Genomic DNA, 26,298 nt, shown 5'->3' with positions numbered 1-26,298 from the left:
TATCACTTTTTTCAATTGGTACAAAACCTAATCCTTTATTTATAACTGCTTTTTGCACTTCTGTCAGTTCAATACTAGAAATGTTAATCAGCAGCTCACTGTTTTTTTCTTCTGACATCCCTGTGATCTCAATTGGGCTCCTTCGGTTGTATTCTCATTTGTCGGTTTTCTTCCTTTTATTTCCTTGGGCGTGCGCCTAAAAAACCTTGAGTGTTTCTATTTTTAGACTCAGTGCTAGATCCCCGTAGAACAGATAAAGGCAAGATTACTAAAGAGCAAAGTATGCTGGATTCAAAAACGGTGCACTTTACAACCTCATGGGATTAATGAGATATGTAACTTTAACGTTTTCTTATGAGAAAATGTTATGCTGTTTCTATCTGTATTTATACATATACTTTTGTAATCTATGTAATATGTTACCGTATGGTTTTTTACTTCAGAATCGAAATCTCGTAATCTCGCGTTACTTACCTATGGATTGTGGTGATGGGAATTTGCACTGTGCTTGACAAAGGAGGCGTGGCCTCTGAAACGTTGCAGACATTCCTTTTAGACCTTCAGTGATGGAGACGGCCAGATGAGTAAGTGCTGGTGCAGCTGCACATGGAAACCGGATAAGCCATATATGTCTCCAGTTCACACCTTACGGACTTTTTGACACACACTGGCCCGGCCCGTCTCTCACCACAGCTCCTTCTGTCTCTCAGCTCTGAAATTTAAAGGGCCAGTACGCCCATAATTAGTGAATACACCTGACACCACATTATAAGTTGTTTGCACCTCCCACACTTCCCTGCCAGATCTTCAGTGCCTATTGCCTGAGAGAAAGCATTCCTATTGTCTTTTGCCATACCCGTGTATCCAGACCTTCCTGCTACGTTTTTTGACTATGAACCTTTGCTGTCTGCCTTGACCTTCTGCTACATTCACTACGCTATTGCCTCTTCCTTCGGTACCTTGCCTTGCCCAGTTACCTGTGTGGTCGAGCCATGTCGGGGGGTAGCGACCTGGGTGTCGCCTGCCGCAGCAAGTCCATCCTGCCTTGCGGCGTGCTCTGTTGAAGACCAGCGGCACCTTACACTCCACTTTCCAATACGGTCCAAGTCATCAGCCACACAGGTAGAGGATCCACATCCAGCTCCATTACAATAGCATAGCATTGTTCAGTATAGGAAATCTAATGATTGCCTATAAAAGTCCCCTGGAGGGACTTAAAAAGTGTAAAACAAAATTATGAAAAATGTTTTTAAAAATATAAAAAAGCCCCCACCTTAATAAAAATTAAATACCCCCCCTTCCCATTTAAGAGAAAATGGTATTATTGCATTTTAAAAAGTCCAATTTATTAAAATATAGCATTAATGATCCTGTACGGTGAACAACATAGAAAAAAACAATCATAAAAAGAATTTTTTTTTCCATCTAAACCAAAATGGTACCAATAAAAACTAAAGATCATGGTGGAAAAAATAAGCCAGCAAACAGCCCCATAGACATGAAAATAAAAAGGTTTATAGGGGTCAGAATGGGCAATTTTAAGTGTACATATTTTGTTTAAAAAAAATACAAAGGGAGCATGTTATCACTCCCATGCTGTCTGAACCATGATTTGTGGCCCCTGGCACTTCTCCCTATCCTACTGCCCTTAATTGTTAGATCTCTATAGGAGAAATCTCTCAATCAAGGCTGGTGGGAGAGACTGCCAGGGTCCACCCCAATGATTTGTGGTTCAGGCAGCATGAAAGTAGTGATTGGTTCCCTTTAATAAATGTGGTAAATATTTTCCTATATCCTGACTACTAGTTTTAGCCATGGCTGCCTATTCATTTTGCTTCATGAACTACTGGTCTGAATAAGAAGATAAAAATGCACTGCGTAGGAGCTTTGACTCAGAATAGCTGAGAAGAGGTCCTAAGGAAGATAATGTACCTTATTTAATAAGGTGATGACTAAATAGAGTAACAGCCTGTTGCACAGCTCTGCTATAGAGACAGACAGTATCTACCTTAATAATATTGTCTTAATGTTGATGTCAGTTCTACTCTCCAATTTAATTGCTCTGAAATTCAACCAGGGAGACAAATACTGGAGGGCAGGGTGGCAAACTTATTTTTTATTGGCTGTACTAAATACACTGCCCCAGATTTACCAATCTGAGAGGGCAGAAACTGTCTAGTTTTCCCACAGCAACCTGCGGAAAAACAGTTTTTGTCCCCAGACAGACTGATATATCTGGATCACTGTCTATTTGATGTACCTTTTTCTCTGGAGATTTAAAGGGGTACTCCGATGAAAAATATATATATTTTTTTTTAAATCAACTGGTGCCAGAATGTTAAACCGATTTGTAAATTACTTCTATTTAAGAATCTTAAAGGGGTATTCCGGTAAAAAAAAACATATTTTTTAAAATCAACTGGCTCCAGAAAGTTAAACAGATTTGTAAACTACTTCTATTAAAAAATCTTTTCTGTCTGACAACAGTGCTCTCTGCTGACACCTCTGTCTGTCTTAGGAACTGTACAGAGTAGTAGCAAATCCCCATAGCAGACCTATCCTGCTCTGTACAGTTCCTGAGACAGACAGAGTTGTCAGCAGAGAGCACTGTTGTCAGACAGAAAAGAACAACTCAACTTCAGCAGATGATAAATACTGGAAGGATTAAGATTTTTTAATAGAAGTCATTTACAAATCTGTTTAACTTTCTGATATGAAAAACAATGTTTTTTTTTGTTTTTTTTACTGGAATACCCCTTTAATCCTTCCAGTACTTATCATCTGCTGTATGCTACAGAGGAAGTTATTTTCTTTTTGAATTTCTTTTCGGTCACAAGTACCTCAGTGTCTCAGGAACTGTGAAGAGCGGGATAGGTTTGCTGTGAGGATTTGCTTCTGTTCTTGACAGTTCCTGAGACACTGAGGTACTTGTGACCGTCTGCAGGCATCCTCCATTGTATGCATATTATGCTGGGGATCGCCGATAGCAACGGACCACAAGTGCAGGAACTCCACCCCAGCATAGGTGCACAACTGCACCTGAGGTTGAGTATCTCTTGCCATTTCAGACCACGTCAATATAATCTGTTCAGTTCCTGAGACAGACAGAGGTGTCAACAGAGAGCACTGTGGTCAGACAGAAAAGAAATTCAAACAGAAAAGAACTTCCTGTGGAGCATACAGCAGCTGATATGTACTGGAAGGATTAAGATTTTTTTACAGAAGTAATTTACAAATCCATTTAACGTTCCGCTACCAGTTGATTTAAAAAAAAAAAAAATTCACAGAAGTACCCCTTTCAATGCAAAAAAAAAATAAAAAGTTACAACTTAGATTTATTTTTTTTACATGTGTGTAGAAGAGGTCAAAATGATTATGGAACTTTGATGTTAAATTGGCACTGTCATTAAAAAAATTTTTTATACATTTGATACAGCAGGTAAAATAAATAAGATTTGTAATTTACTCCCTGTAAAAAAAATTATTTTTGTCTCTTTTATGGCCTTATAAATCTGGCCTCTAGGGATCTCCCTTCTGGTCCAATGTGCATTCTGTCTGCTCAAAAGCACAGACTTTGGTTTCCTGGCAGGAGACCAAACTCATGAAGTGCTGAGAGCACTCGCTCTCCTTGATTCATACACAGGCAGAGTGAGTGCTGTTCACTTCCTATGGCCAGACCGCACTTCCTGAGTTTGGTCTCTTGCCAGTCCAGCAGGAGACCCAAGTCTGTGCTTTTGAGCAGATGGAATGTGGTCTGGATCAGAAGGGAGGCCCCTAGTGGCCAGATTTATAAGGCCATGAAAGTGATATAAAAAATATTTTTAACAGGAAGTAAATTACAAATCTTTTTTATTTTACCTGCTGTATCTTATGCAAAAAAATAATTTTAATATCAGTGCCCATTTCAGTGAAAATTATGGGGTTGAGAATCACAGAGATTGATTGGATATGTGTTGTTCATATTATAGAAAACAGTTATGGTCCTCAGTTACCAGGACCACCAATGCCATATCCTGGTGCATTGCCTGGAAGCCAACAGCAAATGTCTGGCCCACCCCAAAAGAAACTGGACCCGGATTCTATACCAAGCCCAGTAAGCTAATGTGTTGTTATTACTGTATTAGTATTAATTTGTTTATAGTGTTTGTCCAGTTTATAGTGTTTGTCACCAAAATTGCGGGATAATGGCCATCATTGTGTACTGCATCACCCTTGTACTGAACAGGAATATTATTGAGCACATGTGTTACCATAGTACTACCAGACTAATAGGGCAAGGTTTGATTAATCTCCCCCTAAGTGCCATTGAACAAGTAAAATGCTGTGGGAAACATGGTAATAAAAAAGGTATAAAAACACAGGCAGTGATTTATAAAACTGTTGTATTACATGCTAGCCTTTAGTGAAGCCCTGGAGGCAATAGCAATTGGCATATTCATTAAAGTTGTTATCCAGGAATAGAAATGTCACGATGCCGGCTGGCAGGTAGTGGATCCTCTGTGCCAGAGAGGGATTGGTGTGGACCGTGCTAGTGGACCGGTTCTAAGCCACTACTGGTTTTCACCAGAGCCCGGGTGAAAACCGGGACAGAACAGACGGAGAGCGAGTCAGGTAGGGGAGCCGGGGTGCGCATCGCGAGCGGGCGCTACCCGCATCGCGAATCGCATCCCGGCTGGCAGCGGAATCGCAGCGCCCCGGGTCAGAGGACGTGACCGGAGCGCTGCCGCGGGGAGAGTGAAGCGAGCGCTCCGGGGAGGAGCGGGGACCCGGAGCGCTCGGCGTAACAGTACCCCCCCCCTTGGGTCTCCCCCTCTTCTTAGAGCCTGAGAACCTGAGGAGCAGACTTTTGTCTAGGATGTTGTCCTCAGGTTCCCAGGATCTCTCTTCAGGACCACAACCCTCCCAGTCCACTAAAAAAAAATTTTTCCCTCTGACCTTTTTGGCAGCTAAAATTTCTTTGACCGAGAAGATGTCCGAGGAGCCGGAAACAGGAGTGGGAGGAACAGATTTGGGAGAAAAACGGTTGAGGATGAGTGGTTTGAGAAGAGAGACGTGAAAGGCATTAGGGATACGAAGAGAGGGAGGAAGAAGAAGTTTATAAGAGACAGGATTAATTTGACACAAAATTTTGAAAGGACCAAGATAGCGTGGTCCCAACTTGTAGCTAGGGACACGGAAGCGGACATATTTAGCGGAGAGCCATACCTTGTCTCCAGGGGAAAAAACGGGGGGAGCTCTTCTTTTCTTATCCGCGAACTTCTTCATGCGTGATGAAGCCTGTAAGAGAGAATTTTGGGTCTCTCTCCATATGATGGAAAGGTCACGAGAAATTTCATCCACAGCGGGCAGACCAGAGGGCAAGGGAGTAGGGAGGGGGGGAAGAGGGTGACGGCCGTACACCACGAAAAATGGGGATTTGGAGGAAGACTCAGAGACCCTGAAGTTATACGAGAATTCGGCCCATGGGAGGAGATCTGCCCAGTCATCCTGGCGGGAGGAAACAAAATGTCGCAAATAATCACCCAAGATCTGGTTAATCCTTTCTACTTGTCCATTGGACTGGGGATGATATGCAGAAGAAAAATTTAATTTAATCTTGAGTTGTTTACAGAGAGCCCTCCAGAATTTAGACACGAATTGGACGCCTCTATCCGAGACAATCTGCGTAGGCAACCCGTGAAGACGAAAAATGTGTACAAAAAATTGTTTAGCCAACTGAGGCGCAGAAGGAAGACCAGGAAGAGGGATGAAATGTGCCATTTTGGAGAATCGATCAACGACCACCCAAATAACAGTGTTGCCACGGGAAGGGGGTAAATCAGTAATAAAATCCATACCAATCAGCGACCAAGGCTGTTCGGGGACAGGCAGAGGATGAAGAAAACCAGCGGGCTTCTGGCGAGGAGTCTTATCCCGGGCACAGATAGTGCAGGCTCGCACAAAGTCCACAACATCCGTCTCCAGAGTCGGCCACCAATAGAAGCGGGAGATGAGTTGCACAGATTTCTTGATACCCGCATGACCTGCGAGATGGGAGGAGTGACCCCATTTGAGGATTCCGAGACGTTGGCGAGGAGAAACAAAGGTCTTTCCTGGAGGAGTCTGCCTGATGGAGGCAGGAGAAGTGGAGATCAGGCAGTCAGGTGGAATGATGTGTTGCGGAGAGAGTTCAACTTCTGAGGCATCCGAGGAACGAGAGAGAGCATCGGCCCTAATGTTCTTATCGGCAGGACGAAAGTGAATCTCAAAATTAAATCGGGCAAAGAACAGAGACCACCGGGCCTGGCGAGGATTCAGCCGTTGGGCAGACTGGAGGTAGGAGAGGTTCTTGTGGTCGGTGTAGATAATAACAGGAGAACTTGATCCCTCCAGCAGATGCCTCCATTCCTCAAGTGCTAATTTAATGGCTAGAAGCTCTCGATCCCCGATGGAGTAGTTCCTCTCCGCTGGAGAGAAGGTCCTAGAGAAAAAACCACAAGTGACAGCATGCCCGGAAGAATTTTTTTTGTAGAAGAACAGCTCCAGCTCCCACTGAGGAGGCATCAACCTCCAATAGGAAGGGTTTGGAAGGGTCAGGTCTGGAGAGGACGGGAGCCGAAGAAAAGGCAGACTTGAGTCGTTTAAAGGCGTCTTCTGCTTGAGGAGGCCAGGACTTGGGATCAGCATTTTTTTTGGTTAAAGCCACGATAGGAGCCACAATGGTAGAAAAATGTGGAATAAATTGCCTGTAATAATTGGCGAACCCCAAAAAGCGTTGGATAGCACGGAGTCCGGAGGGGCGTGGCCAATCTAAGACGGCAGAGAGTTTGTCTGGATCCATCTGTAGTCCCTGGCCAGAGACCAAATATCCTAGAAAAGGAAGAGATTGGCATTCAAACAGACATTTCTCAATTTTGGCATAGAGTTGGTTGTCACGAAGTCTCTGAAGAACCATACGGACATGCTGGCGGTGTTCTTCTAGATTGGCAGAAAAAATTAGGATATCGTCCAGATATACAACAACACAGGAGTATAACAGATCACGAAAAATTTCATTGACAAAGTCTTGGAAGACGGCAGGGGCGTTGCACAGTCCAAAGGGCATGACCAGATACTCAAAGTGTCCATCTCTGGTGTTAAATGCCGTTTTCCACTCGTCCCCCTCTCTGATGCGGATGAGGTTATAGGCGCCTCTTAAGTCCAATTTAGTGAAGATGTGGGCACCTTGGAGGCGATCAAAGAGTTCAGAGATGAGGGGTAAGGGGTAGCGGTTCTTAACCGTGATTTTATTAAGACCGCGGTAGTCAATGCAAGGACGTAGGGAGCCATCTTTTTTGGACACAAAGAAAAATCCGGCTCCGGCAGGAGAGGAGGATTTACGGATAAAGCCCTTTTTTAGATTCTCCTGGACGTATTCGGACATGGCAAGAGTCTCTGGGGCAGAGAGAGGATAAATTCTGCCCCGGGGTGGAGTAGTGCCCGGGAGGAGGTCGATAGGGCAATCATAAGGCCTGTGAGGAGGTAGAGTCTCAGCTTGTTTTTTGCAGAAAACATCCGCGAAGTCCATATAGGCCTTAGGGAGACCGGTTACTGGAGGAACCACAGAGTTACGGCAAGGGTTACTGGGAACCGGTTTTAGACAGTTCTTGGAACAAGAGGACCCCCAACTCTTGATCTCCCCAGTGGACCAATCCAGGGTAGGGGAATGAAGTTGAAGCCAGGGAAGTCCAAGGAGAATTTCCGAGGTGCAATTGGGGAGGACCAAAAGTTCAATCCTCTCATGATGAGATCCGATGCTCATAAGAAGGGGCTCCGTGCGGAAACGTATGGAACAGTCCAATCTTTCATTATTTACACAATTGATGTAGAGGGGTCTGGCGAGACTGGTCACCGGGATGTTGAACCTGTTGACGAGAGAGGCCAAAATAAAATTTCCTGCAGATCCAGAGTCCAAGAAGGCCACTGTAGAGAAGGAGAAGGCAGAGGCAGACATCCGCACAGGCACAGTAAGACGTGGAGAAGCAGAGTAGACATCAAGGACTGTCTCACCTTTGTGCGGAGTCAGCGTACGTCTTTCCAGGCGGGGAGGACGGATAGGACAATCTCTCAGGAAGTGTTCGGTACTAGCACAGTACAGGCAGAGGTTCTCCATACGGCGTCGTGTCCTCTCTTGAGGTGTCAGGCGAGACCGGTCGACCTGCATAGCCTCCACGGCGGGAGGCACAGGAACAGATTGCAGGGGACCAGAGGAGAGAGGAGCCGAGGAGAAGAAACGCCTCGTGCGAACAGAGTCCATATCTTGGCGGAGTTCCTGACGCCTTTCGGAAAAACGCATGTCAATGCGAGTGGCTAGGTGAATAAGTTCATGTAGATTGGCAGGAATTTCTCGTGCGGCCAGAACATCTTTAATGTTGCTGGATAGGCCTTTTTTGAAGGTCGCGCAGAGGGCCTCATTATTCCAGGACAATTCTGAAGCAAGAGTACGGAATTGTACGGCATACTCGCCAACGGAAGAATTACCCTGGACCAGGTTCAACAGGGCAGTCTCAGCAGAAGAGGCTCGGGCAGGTTCCTCAAAGACACTTCGGATTTCCGAGAAGAAGGAGTGTACAGAGGCAGTGACGGGGTCATTGCGGTCCCAGAGCGGTGTGGCCCATGACAGGGCTTTTCCGGACAGAAGGCTGACTACGAAAGCCACCTTAGACCTTTCAGTGGGAAACAGGTCCGACATCATCTCCAGATGCAGGGAACATTGGGAAAGAAAGCCACGGCAAAACTTAGAGTCCCCATCAAATTTATCCGGCAAGGATAAGCGTATCCCAGGAGCGGCCACTCGCTGCGGAGGAGGTGCAGGAGCTGGCGGAGGAGATGACTGCTGAAGCTGTGGTAGTAACTGTTGTAGCAAAACGGTCAGTTGAGACAGCTGTTGGCCTTGTTGCGCTATCTGTTGTGACTGCTGGGCGACCACCGTGGTGAGGTCAGCGACAACTGGCAGAGGAACTTCAGCGGGATCCATGGCCGGATCTACTGTCACGATGCCGGCTGGCAGGTAGTGGATCCTCTGTGCCAGAGAGGGATTGGTGTGGACCGTGCTAGTGGACCGGTTCTAAGCCACTACTGGTTTTCACCAGAGCCCGCCGCAAAGCGGGATGGTCTTGCTGCGGCGGTAGTGACCAGGTCGTATCCACTAGCAACGGCTCACCTCTCTGGCTGCTGAAGATAGGCGCGGTACAAGGGAGTAGGCAAAAGCAAGGTCGGACGTAGCAGAAGGTCGGGGCAGGCAGCAAGGATCGTAGTCAGGGGCAACGGCAGAAGGTCTGGAAACACAGGCAAGGAACACACAAGGAACGCTTTCACTGGCACTAAGGCAACAAGATCCGGCAAGGGAGTGCAGGGGAAGTGAGGTGATATAGGGAAGTGCACAGGTGAACACACTAATTGGAACCACTGCGCCAATCAGCGGCGCAGTGGCCCTTTAAATCGCAGAGACCCGGCGCGCGCGCGCCCTAGGGAGCGGGGCCGCGCGCGCCGGGACAGAACAGACGGAGAGCGAGTCAGGTAGGGGAGCCGGGGTGCGCATCGCGAGCGGGCGCTACCCGCATCGCGAATCGCATCCCGGCTGGCAGCGGAATCGCAGCGCCCCGGGTCAGAGGACGTGACCGGAGCGCTGCCGCGGGGAGAGTGAAGCGAGCGCTCCGGGGAGGAGCGGGGACCCGGAGCGCTCGGCGTAACAAGAAAAACACAGCTACTTTCTTTCGAAAACAGCTCCCCGTCTGTCTCCAGGTTTGGTGTAGTTTTACAACTTGGCTCCATTCACTTCAATGGAACTGAGCTGCAGAACCACACCCAACCTGGAGACAGATGTGGAGCTGTTTTTCAAAGAAGAGTCTAGGACCTTTTAATGAATCAGGCAGTTGCTCTACCTGCCCCGCACGCCATATTTTGAAATCTACACAAGCTCCAAACTGGAGTAGATATTCTGCCACAATATACACCAGCTCACTGGCGCATATTGTAAAAAATTAGACAAGGTGTTAGGCCACTCCCTCTATTAAACCAGGCCATTCACACTTTTTTGAACCAGGCGTGCCTGGTGTAAAAGGGCAATAGGTTGCAAATTTTTGTGCAAATGGGGGCTTGTACTAACCTTAGCAACCTTTTTAATATGGTTGCATGGACTGGCATTGAGGGGGAGGGGTGTGACGTTACGCGGGGGCGGAGTCGTGAGGTCCCAATACTCTGACACCGTAGTCGTCATGCTTCACACTCTGAGCCTCCAGCGACGCTGAGAGCTCACAAAGGTGGGTGCGGAATAACAGATTGCGGGGGTCCCCAGCGGCAGGACACCCGCGATCATACATCTTATCCCCTATCCTTTGGATAGGGGATTAGATGTATTAGGGCCGGAGTACCCCTTGAAATGTTTTCAAATCAACTGGTGCCAAAAACTAATTTGTAAATTACTTTTATTAACAAAATCATAATCCTTCCAGTACTTATCAGCTGCTGTATGCCTCCAATAGAGAAAGTGGTGTAGTTCTTTCCAGTCTGACCACAGTGCTCTCTGCTGCCAACTCTGTCCATGTCAGGAACTGTCCACAGTAGAAGCAAACCCTCAAAGTGAACCTCTCCTGCTCAGCACTGTGGTCAGACTGGAAAGAACTACACAACTTCCTCTGGAACATACAGCAGCTGATAAGTACTAAAAGGAAAGAGTTTTAAATAGAAGTAATTTACATATCTTTCTGTCACCAGTTGATTTGAAAACATTTGTTTTCCACAGGAGTACCCCTTTATTAAATTACCCCCACAGTTTTAGAACCATAGCAATTTACCATACAGATGCCTTTTTATGAGGCTTAGTCACCTTATCTTCTATGTACTTGTGTTTCTGCTCAATTATAAATTCTACTAAGAACATCAAACTTATTTTTTAACAGATACAAGTGATCGACAATGATAAGGTCAGCAGAGCTGGACAAGTCTATACCACTAACGTCAGAGGACAAGTGCCTCCACTTGTCACCACAGATTGTACTATACAGGATCAAGGTAATTGTGAGAAGAGCACTTAAATGGGTATTTCCATCTGAATAAGTGATCCTCTTTCCACAGGATAGGGGATAAAAAGCTGATTGGTGAGGGTCTGACCGCTAGGCCTCCCACTGATCCTGACAAAGGGGACAAGGGAGCACAGCCAGCAGTCTGCTGAATCACTATGCAGGGCTGGTTTTAAACTAAGTGTGACTCTGGGCATAATTAAAAGTGGGACCGTAAATGCTATAATATAGTATCAACAACACAGTCACATACAATAGTCATTCATTATAATATGACTAATATTTCAAATGATAACATTATATTAGGCCAAAATAATACAGTTACGCTACGATTACCAATTATACCATTATAATTTTACTGAATAAAACCACTATACCAAGATCAACATCACCCCCATACAGTAAACATATAGTTGTATATGCCAACTCAACACAGGATTTGTGTACAAGTGATTACAGACATTTACATGCAGTGAGAGTAGGTCCCCCCATTAGATACTTATGGTGCTCCCCTATTAGGTAGGGGAAGTGCAGTGAAGTGCACAACAACATTCTTCACACCCCGTTAATTTGATTTGACAGCCAGGGAGTGAAGCATGCGCTACTGTGCACTTTACCGGCTTATAACTTGCAATCACAGTGGGTCTAAGGATTGAGACCTGGTGCAACCTAAACTTTTGACATGTCAAAGTTTTTTGCTTTTGAAAAAACAAATGTGCCATTAGGTCCTCTCCATTAAAGGGATTGTCCACTCATACAAAAATAATACATGGGTCAGGTTAGCAAAAAATTTAAAATAAATCATATTTAACTTATGCAATCCTCCGTAGCTGTCATCACTGCTGCTTCCTGATTTCTGGTGATGTGTCGTCCCCGCAATGTGCCCTTTCAGTCCATTACTGACTGAGACAAGACACCACAGCTGCCATTTTTTGGCTGAGCTGGCAGTTCCTGTGGGGATGGCACATCTGTAGTGGTAATGAGCGGGGACAGAGAGCTTTGGCATGGCAGGTGTGGAAAATCGAGGGAGGTGAGGATGGCTTAATTTTTATTTTTATATCACCGTTAGCCATATGTAACATTTTAATGCCTGTATAACTCCTTTAAGTAGATCTCTCTCTTTAATTTGGTAGGTATGTCTCCTCATAAGTAAATTAAGGTCCTCATTAAGTAGGTAATACTCCCAAGTAGGTAAGACCCCTCATAAGTATATCCCCCCCCCCCCCCCTCAGGTAGGTATCTCCTACCAGTAGAAAAAGAGAAAGTAGCATCCGGCTCCCAGACTGGATAAAATACTGGCTTTATTGGAAAATATTAAAAACCAAACTAGAACATAATGTGGATAAGAACAAACGAAACGCAACCAACGCGTTTCGACCTGTTAACAAGTCTTAATCATGGTAAGTATAATGGACAAAAGATGCATCTTAAATACTGTGGTAACCGGTGACATCACATAAGGTTATTGGAAAATGTGGAGCTGGGAGGATGGAGAAAACCCGTAATGGAGTGAACAACTGAAATAGGTAGTAAATTAGACAAAAACTATATCTTGTTCAAATGATTAATATATATAACTTAAGTCATGTCTGTAATTAAGTCCAGACGGGAAGCGCGTGTCTAAACACAGTATCCAAAAAGCCTCTCGTCTGAACACGGCTTTACTCCAATCTCCACCTCTTCTGGGCGGGCGTACCCTTTCTATACCTGTCACTGAAATGTTCGGAACAATGCCTGCATGATGATCGATAATGTGTTTAGTGAAACCTGACACAGATCTACTGCCAATTTTGTTACTGTCGGGTATGTGTAAGTGTTCTTTGATCCTAACTTTGAGTTTTCTACTCGTACATCCTATGTATTGAAGGTTACAGGGTATGCAAATGATGGTATAAACAACATGATGCGTTTGACAATTGATGAAACTTTTTGCTAGAAATTCCTGTCCTGTGGTACATGAATGAAATTTGTCAGTGTTGGGCATGTATTGGCAGACAGTACATCTTGGGTGGCTACATTTGTAACTGCCTTTACATGTGAGCCATGTATCAGTGTGGGGAGCTGTACTAAAATCGCTGGGAGAAAGTTGATTATGCAGTGAACGTGCTTTGCGGGGTACTACCCGAACACCTTGCCGTACAATATCAGACATGGTTTTATCAAGATGTAATACTGGTAAGTGTTTGAGTATAATACGTTTGATATCTTGAAATTGTCTGGAAAATGGTGTGGTAAAGGTGGGAAGCGATTTAGTTTTAGATTGGATATGTTGTCTATCACAAAGATAGTGGTTAGCCGGTTTTGAATTAACAATGTTTTCTGCTCTATTTATGATGTATGGTTGATACCCTCTAGTAGATATCTACTAGAGGGTATCAACCATACATCATAAATAGAGCAGAAAACATTGTTAATTCAAAACCGGCTAACCACTATCTTTGTGATAGACAACATATCCAATCTAAAACTAAATCGCTTCCCACCTTTACCACACCATTTTCCAGACAATTTCAAGATATCAAACGTATTATACTCAAACACTTACCAGTATTACATCTTGATAAAACCATGTCTGATATTGTACGGCAAGGTGTTCGGGTAGTACCCCGCAAAGCACGTTCACTGCATAATCAACTTTCTCCCAGCGATTTTAGTACAGCTCCCCACACTGATACATGGCTCACATGTAAAGGCAGTTACAAATGTAGCCACCCAAGATGTACTGTCTGCCAATACATGCCCAACACTGACAAATTTCATTCATGTACCACAGGACAGGAATTTCTAGCAAAAAGTTTCATCAATTGTCAAACGCATCATGTTGTTTATACCATCATTTGCATACCCTGTAACCTTCAATACATAGGATGTACGAGTAGAAAACTCAAAGTTAGGATCAAAGAACACTTACACATACCCGACAGTAACAAAATTGGCAGTAGATCTGTGTCAGGTTTCACTAAACACATTATCGATCATCATGCAGGCATTGTTCCGAACATTTCAGTGACAGGTATAGAAAGGGTACGCCCGCCCAGAAGAGGTGGAGATTGGAGTAAAGCCGTGTTCAGACGAGAGGCTTTTTGGATACTGTGTTTAGACACGCGCTTCCCGTCTGGACTTAATTACAGACATGACTTAAGTTATATATATTAATCATTTGAACAAGATATAGTTTTTGTCTAATTTACTACCTATTTCAGTTGTTCACTCCATTACGGGTTTTCTCCATCCTCCCAGCTCCACATTTTCCAATAACCTTATGTGATGTCACCGGTTACCACAGTATTTAAGATGCATCTTTTGTCCATTATACTTACCATGATTAAGACTTGTTAACAGGTCGAAACGCGTTGGTTGCGTTTCGTTTGTTCTTATCCACATTATGTTCTAGTTTGGTTTTTAATATTTTCCAATAAAGCCAGTATTTTATCCAGTCTGGGAGCCGGATGCTACTTTCTCCTCTGCCTAATTGCCGCACCTGGGAACACGGCCCTTGCTTCACTCCGAGTCTTCCAACTGGAGAGGTGTGTTACCATATACATGATCTGGGTCTGAGAACTACAACGGTGAGCTGAATTTTTCTATATTTCCCTGTGATATCTATCTCCTACCAGTAGGTTAGGCTGGTAGCTGTAGATAGGGCCCTCTCCATTAAGTAGGTAGACGCGCCCCCCCCCCCCCCCCCAAGTAGGTTGATAAGCCCCTGACAGTAGACAGATCCCCTCATTAAGTAATAAGAACCCTCTGCAGTAACATTGCCCAGTAACAATGAAGTCTAAATGAGTTTAGTAATGGGGCAAGGCTTATTGCCCCATGATATATTTTATCTGTACACACATGCAGTTCATAGTGACAGTCTATGGCCCTGTCTATATGGGGCCACCTAACACTGGCAAGTGCTGAACTTCAAGATATAGAATGAATGAAACTGAAAGTATCCCGGCAGCTCAGTCGGGCTGTTCGGGACTGCTGTGATGAAATCGTGGCGTCCCGAACAGCTTACAGGACACCGGGAGGATCCCTACCTGCCTCCTCGGTGTCTGATCGGCGAATAACTGCTCCGTGCCTGAGATCCAGGCAGGAGCAGTCAAGCACCGATAACACTGATCAATGGCATGTTAATACATGCCAATGTTCAGTGTAAAAGATCAGTGTTTGCAGTATTATAGCCCCCCCAAAGTAAGAAAAAGTGTTAATAAATGTGATTTAACCCCTTCCCTAATAAAATTTTGAATCACCCCCCTTTTCCCATAAAAAAAACTGTGTAAATAAAAATAAACATGTGTGGTATCGCCTCGTGTGTAAATGTCCGAACTATAAAAAATATATTGTTAATTAAACAGCATGGTCAATGGCGTACACATAAAATTTCAAAGTAGCGTAATTTTGGTCACTTTTTATACCATTTAAAAATTAATAAAAAGCAATCAAAAAGTCAAATCAAAACAAAAATGGTACCGATAAAAACTTCCGATCACGGCGCAAAAAATGAGCCCCCAAACCACCCCATACGCAGAAAAATAAAAAAGTTAGGGGTCAGAAGATGACATTTTTAAACATATACATTTTCCCTCATGTAGTTATGATTTTTTCCAGAAGTATGAAAAAATCAAACCTAAATAAGTAGGGTATCATTTTAATCATATGGACCTACAGAATAATGATAAGGTGTCATTTTTACCGAAATATGCATTGTGTAGATACGGAAGCCCCCAAAAGTTACAAAATTGTGTTTTTTCTTCAATTTTGTGATGCGCAATGATTTTTTTCCGTTTTGCTGTGGATTTTTGGGTAAAATGACTAATGTCACTGCAAAGTAGAATTGGTGGTGCAAAAAATTAAGCCATAATATGGATTTTTAGGTGGAAAATTGAAAGGATTATGATTTTTAAAAGGTGAGGAGGAAAAAACGAAAATGCAAAAACTGAAAAACCCTGAGTCCTTAAGGGGTTAAAGGAAAATGAAATATTTCAAAAGAGCTCCCCTTCAGTGTTGAAGTATTGTTTTTACAGTATTTTGTTGTAGAGGCATTGATTGTTGTAATATTTATGCTGGTAGTAGTGCTAGAGCTGGGTTTCTCAGGTTTCTCTGTTGCTGTCCAGAACAATCCCCTATTAGAATATAGCATTTCCAAATATTAGAGGTAATTATACAATTTGGGCATTGAAATATATTCAATTAAATATATTAATATACATGTGCACGCATATAGTAAGCACTATGACATGCTGACTGCTTTTGTTTACATTTTATTGCATTGGAGGAAAAGATTTTGATAAACATTGATCATAATAAAATGTCTTCAATATTTCAGGCAATGCAAGCCCACGATACATTAGATGTACAACTTATTGTTTCCCTACCTCCTCCGACATGGCTAAACAGTCTCAAATTCCACTTGCTGCTGTCATCAAGCCTCTAGCCAGTGTTCCCTCAAATGAGGTAAGAGAATTTGTTGCCAGATTATTGATTAAAGCTAAATCTGTGTGACCTCATCATCCAGTAATGTGAACTGATATCTAGCTTGTAGGAATAATAGAAAACATTTTTGCTTTGGGATGTAAAAGCCTGAGCTTCATTGGGGGAAAAAAGTATTTAGTCAGCCATCAATTGCGCAAGTTCTCCCACTTAAAAAGATGAGAGAGGCCTGTAATTTTCATCATAGCTATAGCTCAACTATGAGAGACATAATGAGAATTTTTTTTTATAAAATCATATTGTCTGATTATATATGAATTTATTTGCAAATTATGGTGGAAAATAAGTATTTGGTCAATAACAAAAGTTAATCTCAATACTTTGTTATATACCCTTTGTTGGCAATGACAGAGGTCAAACGTTTTCTGTAAGTCTTCACAAGGTTTTCACATACTGTTGCTGGTATTTTGGCCCATTCCTCCATGCAGATCTCCTCTAGAGTAGTGATGTTTTGGGGCTGTCGCTGGGCGACATGGACTTTTAACTCCCTCCAAAGGTTTTCTATGGGGTTGAGATCTGGAGACTGGCTGGGCCACTCCAGGACCTTGAAATGCTTCTTGCAAAGCCACTCCTTCATTGACCAGGCGGTGTGTTTGGGATCTTTGTCATGCTGAAAGACCCAGCCATGTTTAATATTCAATGCTCTTGCTGATGGAAGGAGATTTTCACTCAAAATCGCACAATACATGGCCCCATTCATTCCTTGACATGGATCAGCATGATGCTTCCACCCCAATGCTTCACAGTAGTTATGGTGTTCTTTGGATGCATTCAGCATTCTTTCTCCTCCAAACACGACGAGTTGAGTTTTTACCAAAAAGTTCTACTTTGGTTTCATCTGACCATATGACATTCTCCCAATCCTCTTCTGGATCATCCAAATGCTCTCTAGCAAACTTCAGACAGGCCCAGACATGTACTGGCTTAAGCAGGAGGATACGCCTGGTACTGCATGATTTGAGTCCCTGGCGGCGTAGTGTGTGTTACTGATGGTAACCTTTGTTACTTTGGTCCTCTGCAGGTCATTCACTGGGTCCCCCCATATGGTTCTGGAATTTTTGCTCACCGTTCTTGTGTTCTTGTGACACCATGGGGGAGATCTTGCATGGAGCCCCAGATCGAGGGAGATTATCAGTGGTCTTGTATGTCTTCCATTTCCTAATAATTGCTCCCACAGTTGATTTCTTCACACCAAGCTGCTTGCCTATTGCAGATTCAGATCTGCAATTTTGTTTCTGGTGTCCTTCGACAGCTCTTTGGTCTTGGCCATAGTGGAGTTTGGAGTGTGACTGTTTGAGGTTGTGGACAGGTGTCTTTTATACTGATAACAAATCAAACAGGTGCCACTAATACAGGTAACAAGTGGAGGACAGAGGAGACTCTTAAAGGAAAAGTTACAGATCTGTGAGAGCCAGACATCTTGCTTGTTTGTAGGTGACCAAATTGTTATTTTTCACCATAATTTGCAAATAAATTCTTCTAACATCAGACAATGTGATTTTATGGATTTTTTTCTCATTATGTCCCTCATAGTTGAGGTATACCTATGATGACAATTACAGGCCCCTCTAATCTTTTTAAGTGGGAGAACTAGCACAATTGGTGGCTGACTAAATACTTTATTGCCCCACTGTATGGGCTCAGCTAATGTATATTGAACCATGTATAAAAACATCTCACACACCTCAAATGTGCTGCAGATTTTTTACACTAAATTTGCATGTAAAAATCTGCAGCATATTACAGTAGCAATGAAGTGGATGGGATTTGTAGGGCTCTCATCCACACATTTCATAGCAAAAAATGTACCTGCGATGCACACCTTTAACCCTCAGCATGTCAGTTTATGCTGTGGAAAAACACAATGGGGAAGTCAAAACCACAGTTGTTGCAGATATTCCAGAATTCAAATTACAGTTCAGCTTAGGGCTGGGCGGTATGACCAAATGTGTGTATCACAGTATTTTTGTAACTTTTGGCGGTTCCACGGTATATAACGGTATTTCCTCCTCCTTCCCTCCCCAAACCCCCTCCTCTCCCCCAAAAAATTATCAGCCCAGCGCTGCGCTGTCACCATCAGGGTACTACTCACATCACCCTCAAGCGCTGCCCTCCTCTTCCTCCTGTTTGTTGCGGCCGCCGGCGCTGACACTCTATACTGTGCGGTTTCCCTATGCCCGGGCTGCAAAAGGTAAACTAACGCATGTTCCGACGTTGGCCTTACGCTGGGGACGGGAAGGTCGGACAGCCGTCAGCCTATCACTGGCTGCAGCGATGTTCCGCCTCGGCCGGTGATAGGTTGAGCCCACTGTCATGTAAAAAGCCAGCTTCGGACGGTGATAGGCTGACGGCTGTCCGACGTTCCTGTCACCAGGAAGCAGATGAGGCCGGTACCGGACCAACGGGAGGTGAGTTAAAGTTTATTTTGTTTATTTTTTGCAGCCCGGACATAGGGATATCACACAGTATAGAGTGTCAGCGCTGGTGGCCGCAACAAACAGGAGGACGAGGAGGGCAGCGCTTGTGGGTGATATGTGTGAGTAGTTCCCCGATGGGGACAGCACAGCGTTAATTGTGGGGGGGGCAGAACAGTGCTCGTGGGTCACATGTGATTAGTTCCTCAATGTGGGGACAGTGCAGTGCTGGGCTGAAAATTCATTCATTTCCGATGGGGAGGGGCCAAACCGGTATTGCGGTATGGGTTAAAATTCATATCGAGCAGCACAAAAATTTCAGTATTCGGTATGAACCGGTATACCGCCCAGCCCTAGTTTAGCTTTCATTTTACCAAACAGTTTAACACCTCAAGGACCAGGCCAATTAAAATTGTTGCATTTTTGTTGTTACCTCCTCTCCTTTTAAAAGCCATAACTCTTTTATTTTTTCACCTACAGACCCATATGATGGCTTGTTTCTTGTGCAACCAATTTTACTTTGTAATGACATCTTTCATTTTACCATAAGATGTACTATGAAAACCCCAAAAATAATATTTGCAGGCAAAAATTTTTAAGAAAACTGCAATTTTGCACCTTTTGGGGGATTCTGTTTTTTTACACAGTGCACTTTATGGTAAAAATGATACATTATCTTTATTCTGAAGGGCAATGTGATTACAAGTATACCCAATTTTTATAGTTTTTCTATTATTGTACTACTTTAATAAAATGGTAACTTTTTTTTAAACTATATTTATATGCATAAAATTGTCCTTTTCTGACCCGTATACCTTTTTATTTTTCCATATATAAGGATGTATGAGGGCTAATTTTTTGTGAAGATACAAAATATGTTACATTTTTTTTGTAAAATGGGAAAATAAGGGTAATTTATTTTTTGTTAGAGGAGAGGGTTTTATATAATTTTAGAAACTCTTTTTATTTTATTTTTTTATTATACAGTATAATCAGCTATCTACTGATCTAGCCTGGTTAAGCCAGGCTACATCAGTGAATCATCGATCGGCAGCAGTAGGCAGGTAAAGGGACCCTCCCACGTCAATTTAGCTAAAAAAATATCCTGTGATCATGGTGCTGGTGTTCTGTGAGCCCCTCTGATTTACCGCAGATGTTTCACTTTGCATTGATCCCGTCGTCTAAAGGGTTAATGACCAGCAGCGGCAAAATCGCCACTGCCTGTCATTTGCAGTTTGTGTCAGGCTACTGAAAGTAGCCGACAATCACTGCTTTGAAGCGAACGCAGCTTCTGCGCTCGCTTAAAGTCCCTTAAGGATTCAGGTAGGAGACGAGGGAAAAAAATACAGGAACCGGATTTCAGCGCAATCCACCATTCAGAGGTAATTCACCAGTCAAAGGCAAGGTACCATATGCAATGTAATAAAATATTTATTCAGCCAGGTATTGACGCGTTTCAGGGCTCTAGGGCCCCTTCTTCAGAATGATAGGCATAACATACACACACTCACATGGGTTTTAAATACACTAAAAATGGTGCCAAGGGGGATAGCTCCGCCCCTGGGCGTGTACAGACGAAACAGCATGACATACACGGTTAAATTGTAAAATACATAAATTAAGATAGTGGGGCGTAAAATAGGTATAATTAGGTGGTATATCGCGACTCCCCCAGTAGTGCGCTTGTGCCGGGGGATCGCGACATGAAAAAAAAAAAGACTCACATTTACCGAAACTAAAGAAAAACTAAATTATACAACACTAGCAGAAATAACATCTGCCAAGAATGTGAAAATTTTCAACCTTTCATCCTATACACTTAAAGGGGTAGTCCAGTGGTGAAAAACTTATCCCCTATCCTAAGGATAGGGGATAAGTTTGAGATCGCGGGGGGTCCGACCGCTGGGGCCCCCTGCGATCTCTCTGTACGGGGCCCCGGCTCTCCGCTGAGATAGCGGGTGTCGACCCCCGCACGAGGCGGCGGCCGACACGCCCCCTCAATACATCTCAATGGCAGAGCCGGAGATTGCCGAAGGCAGCGCTTCGGCTCTGCCATAGAGTTGTATTGAGGGGGCGTGTCGGCCGCCGCCTCGTGCGGAGGTCGACACGCCCCCTTCCAGCGGGCTGTCGGGGCTCCGTACAGGAGATCGCGGGGGGCCCCAGGGGTCGGACCCCCCGCGATCTGCAACTTATCCCCTATCCTTAGGATAGGGGATAAGTTGCTCACCACTGAATCACCACTGGACTACTCCTTTAATGATTCGGAATTGAATCTACTAGGCAAAGGTCTCTCGTTTTGCCTTTCAAACAAAATTAATGATTTTGATTTATATGTCGATCTGAACAAGTTCACTAGAAAATTAACACTCACAAGACATTTCTCTCTACCCAACCATCACATCAAATCGGTTGGGGAAACAGACGATTTAAGACCTAACATACACCCCTCTCATATACACACTGAGCTAAAACCCCCATCTAATTTCTATCCGCTTCACCATAGGGGTCACTTTATTGAGACTTTTTTTGATTTAGTGGCCGCAGATTTTAGAGGTTTGGACTTAAAACCTCCTAAGAACTCAAACTTATCCACCAATGAGAAAAAAGCACTTAAATCGCTGTCAAATAACCACAATCTAATCATAAGAGGCGCCGACAAAAGAGGTGGGATTGTATTGCAAGACAGACGGACGTATTTGGAGGAAGCACTGAAAATCTTGGGGGACCAGATGTATTATACTATTCTCCCCCATGACCCTACAACTGAGTATCAAAAAATATGTTTGGAACTAATAAACAAAGCGTACACCGATGGCATTATAAACAAAAAAGAAAAAGAATTCATGATAGTTAAAAACCCTATAACAGCCTTGTTCTACCATTTACCAAAGGTTCACAAGGATATTGTGAACCCCCCAGGCAGACCCATCATTGCAGGTATTGGATCCATTTCCAGCAATATGTCCAAATATATAGACATTATCCTACAGAAATATGTAATTTCATTGGAATCCTTCTTAAAAGACACCCCGACACTTATCAAATTATTGGAGGATGTTAAATGGTATCCAACATACAAATGGGCTACGTTAGACGTGGCAGTGCTATACTCGAATATACCGCATTCTTTGGGTATAGATACCATAGGTAACACATTGGAACTGGATACAGACATGCCCCATATTCAAAAACTATTTATCTGTGATTGCATTTCCTATATCTTAAATCACAACTACTTCACATTTGAACATGGAATATATCGGCAGACCCATGGGACCGCTATGGGAATGCGTTTCGCCCCTGCATTTGCTAACATCTACATGGGCACATATGAAAAAGAACTCATTTATACCAACCACAGGTGGTCTGATAGCATAAAAGTTTACAAAAGGTACATCGACGATCTTCTTTTTATCTGGAATGGCACAGAACAAGAATTCAACCTATTTACAGAATATTTGAACAAGAACAAATTCAATATCTCACTATCTGGTAAATGCTGTGACACCAAAATAGAATATTTGGATTTAGAACTTTCCCATGAAGATCATAAAATCATCACCAAAACATATTTCAAACCAGTAGATTGTAATAGCCTACTATCCTACCACAGTTGCCATTATAAAAAATGGAAATGGAAACTGCCTTATGGTCAATTCCACCGGCTTAGAAGGAATTGCACCAAAATTAAGGACTACAAAACTCAAAGTAAAATTATGACTCAAAGACTCCAGGACAAAGGCTATCCTAACAGCATTATCAAAGCAGCCTATATACATGCTTTGAAGGGAAAACCTGTAGAGAACCCTCAAGGAAGCCCCGGACATATTGAGCTTACCGGAAGCCATCCCCAAATTGGACCCATTGAGCCCACCAAGAGTCACCTACAAAATGAAGCAGAATCATTTAAACACAACTTTATAACCACATATTCCACCTCACATCATGAAATCCGGAAGATTTTAAATAGACATTGGAACATTCTTCTCCAAGATCCCTTTCTAAAAGACAAAATCTCCCAACAACCCAGAATAATATATAGGAGGGCAAAGACTTTGAAGAACACCTTGGCGCCTAGCCAACTACGAGACAAACAGGAAAAACCAATTACCCCAAACCAGAAATCGGGCACATTCAAATGCAATGTGAAAAGATGCAAATGCTGCATAAATATTAAGGATGCCACCCTAAAATTCAAAAGTAACATCACAGGAGAATCATTCCCCATAAAATCCAGGATTGACTGTTCCAGTACATACGTCATCTATCTATTAGAATGTCCATGTAATATGCAATACGTGGGACGGACCATTCAACAATTACGGTCAAGGATGAACAAACTCCGATTTAACACGCTAAATGGATTCATGAACCATGGTGTATCCAGACACGCCGCTATGGCACACAATAAAGATTTCTCTGGCTTTTCCTTAACTGCCATTGAACACATTTCTCACAATACCCAAAATAGGTTTGATAAGCTTTAAAGGCGCGAATCCTACTGGATTTATAAAATTAATTGCCTAAATCCAGTGGGCTTAAATGAAGTCGCCGATATCATCCGATAATTATTATCCGGTTCCCACTATTCATATAGACTAGGTATACATTTAATACATACCACATATCGATTTCATTATTCCCCTTTTATTCCCTTACTTCCACCTAATGACATGAGCATGTTTATTTTTGCACATTATGCACAGCATGTCCAACCATGGACATACAATGACCTAGAAGTGTATTTATGTATACAATTGTTGTTGTAACAGGGCTTAATATCATACCTTCATTTTATATTTTTTATAGAAAATAGGCCACACAATTTTTGTGTCTTGTTGCATTCCAGGTGGTCTTTTTCACTATATATATATATATATATATATATATATATATATATATTTATATATATGTGCATAATATATGTCCTATCCTTTCAATCTCATTGTCACTATGTATAGGCAAATATGGCAGGTTGCTTTTATGTATTATTTTATTTCTTACCAGTTTTTAGTTGCCCTAGGAGCGCATGCGCCACGAGATGTAAACACAGTGATGCAGCCGCCACGTGCCGGTCTCGTCTGTCCTGTGCAGGCGCAAGATGCCGGACCTCACGCACGCGCTGTTTTCACTATCACATCCAGTGGCCTCTACAAGTTTCCCTTTCTCCCCTCTGCGCAAGCGCCAGGTGCCGGGCTTCTCAGCGCCACAGGGGCGTGCGCGGATACATGGTTTGAACTCACGTCACGTGCTGTCAACACAGCGATGCGGTTCAACGCTCAGTTTCATGACGCGATCCCCCGGCACATGCGCACCGCCGGGGGAGTCACAATATACCACCTAATGATACCTATTTTTACACCCCACTATCTTAATATACTAAGAAGTAATAGTTGAGAATTTTTAAATATATGAATTTATGTATTTTACAATTTAACCATGTATGTCATGCTGTTTCGTCTGTACACGCCCAGGGGCGGAGCTATCCCCCTTGGCGCCATTTTTTGTGTATTTAAAACCCATGTGTGTGTGTGTATGTTATGCCTATCATTCTGAAGAAAAGGCCCTAGAGCCCTGAAACGCGTCAATACCTGGCTGAATAAATATTTTATTACATTGCATATGGTACCTTGCCTTTGACTGGTGAATTACCTCTGAATGGTGGATTGCGCTGAAACCCGGTTCCTGTTTTTTTCCCCTCGTCTCCTACCATAAGCATATCGGTAGGTGCATACCCTGACTGATTCCGGGAAAGCAGCACCCCTATACTCATACGTTGATACTGTAGTTGTGTCCGGCACACAACCCACCAAGGTGAGCACATTGGAATTATTCGGCTTTTCAGCCTACCTATATTGTATACCAGACGGTACTGTCCTATGAGGAGCTCTGTCTTTTTGTCTCTATAGATTGCATGCCTTAAGGATTCAGGGCATACAGGTACACCCTTGGTCCTTAAAGGGAACCAATCAGTAGATTTTAGCATATATAAGACTTTGCAATGTGTTATAGATATGCTAAAATCAATATCTTCACCATCCCTGGGGGACGTTTGTGCCCCCAGGGACGGTGAAGATAATAAGTTATTAAGTCCCCTCCCCCCCTAGTCTCCTGGGCGGGGACTTACCAGCATTCGTTTGCTGCGGCTTTGGCCCCGATGGCTTGAATGACGGCTCGCGTCTTTGCTCTGCTCCGTGTGAATTAAGTGTGAACCAAGTGTGAACTAAGCAGCGGAATCCCACAGAGATCAATGGAGTTTTGGAATATCCTTGCAAGATTTTCATAGTGTGAACAAGCTCAATGTTTTGAAAATATGCCATAACCTGTTGAAACCAATAAAATTATTGTTCATATCCTCTCATTTAATTTCTTTTCATATTTTGGACAAATGTTATTAATCTTCCAAAATGAATTTGTTTGTGGTTTTTACTCAGCTGATAATTGTTCAGTGTAAGGGCCTATGCACACTACAGAATTTCTGTAATTCTGATATTTATTTGTGCAGCAGATGCTGGCAGAATTTTTGCTAATGTCCACACAGACACATTTCCAGGGTGGAATTCCGCTGAAAATTGTACTGGGCTATGGCAACTGGCACAACTAAACACAGCTCTGCCAGGAACATATGTTAATAAGACAAAAGTGTAGCATGCTAGCATCTCCTTTTACCCTGCACAGTGTCAGCCCAGGCCTGGGAAATAGGGAGAGAAGTGAATACTTGAGTCACTTCATCATATCTAACAGTACTGTGCAGCAGAGGCTTTGTTGTACAATACTACCTGACCAATGACAACTCCAGACCCAAGCACCGGAGCACTATGACAGGACAGTTGCTCTGTACACATCATTTGGTGCAGTAGTTACTGATCACCTTCAGGGAGCCAGTATATGACACATTCATCAGGGACTCAAAAAGCAGTCATTTGGGGAATGTCCCACCTTCAGCTGGACAGAAGACAAAAGGCACAGTCACAGGACAGAAAACTAAGCCAGCTAATAAGTCTTTGTATTACTTAGAGATTGTACAATATTCAATAATGAGTTGTATTTACCAAGGTAACATTCAGTGTACCCCCTTTTTGGGCAAATGGACAAGCTTAACAGGTGTCTTCTTAGTAGGGTGGTTTATACTAGAATCTGTAGTGTCTTTTCTTTAGCAGGCAATCTGATCACATACACCACATTGAGAAACAGAGAACTGCCACAATGTGCACAGATGTACTATTCATACACAAATATGGGAAGATTATTAAGATGTCTGTCCATTATTGTAACTGATAACTGTGTCTTCTCCTGTCAGACCCTATCTCAACAACATGTTCTACAAGTACATGGACATAGTGTTCACATTCAGTAATATGACA

The 26,298-nt window shown here is 43.2% G+C and overlaps 1 protein-coding gene across 7 annotated transcripts in view; it reads left to right on the top strand.

The window, feature by feature from the left end:
- Positions 1–26,298, top strand: part of SEC24D (SEC24 homolog D, COPII coat complex component) — a 124,789-nt gene that overhangs the window by 33,612 nt on the left and 64,879 nt on the right. For all 7 annotated transcript variants that reach the window (XM_056565687.1, XM_056565714.1, XM_056565677.1 and 4 more), the window contains exons 6-8: positions 3,969–4,093; positions 10,920–11,031; positions 16,357–16,484. In XM_056565687.1, coding sequence (XP_056421662.1) covers positions 3,969–4,093; positions 10,920–11,031; positions 16,357–16,484 — 365 coding nt within the window. The remainder of the gene's footprint in view (positions 1–3,968; positions 4,094–10,919; positions 11,032–16,356; positions 16,485–26,298) is intronic.

This window comes from Hyla sarda, chromosome 1 (genome assembly GCF_029499605.1).
Source record: "Hyla sarda isolate aHylSar1 chromosome 1, aHylSar1.hap1, whole genome shotgun sequence".
Classification (NCBI taxonomy): domain Eukaryota; kingdom Metazoa; phylum Chordata; class Amphibia; order Anura; family Hylidae; genus Hyla; species Hyla sarda.
The sequence above is the reverse complement of the archived record's forward strand: the minus strand, read 5'-3'. Positions and strand labels throughout refer to the sequence as shown.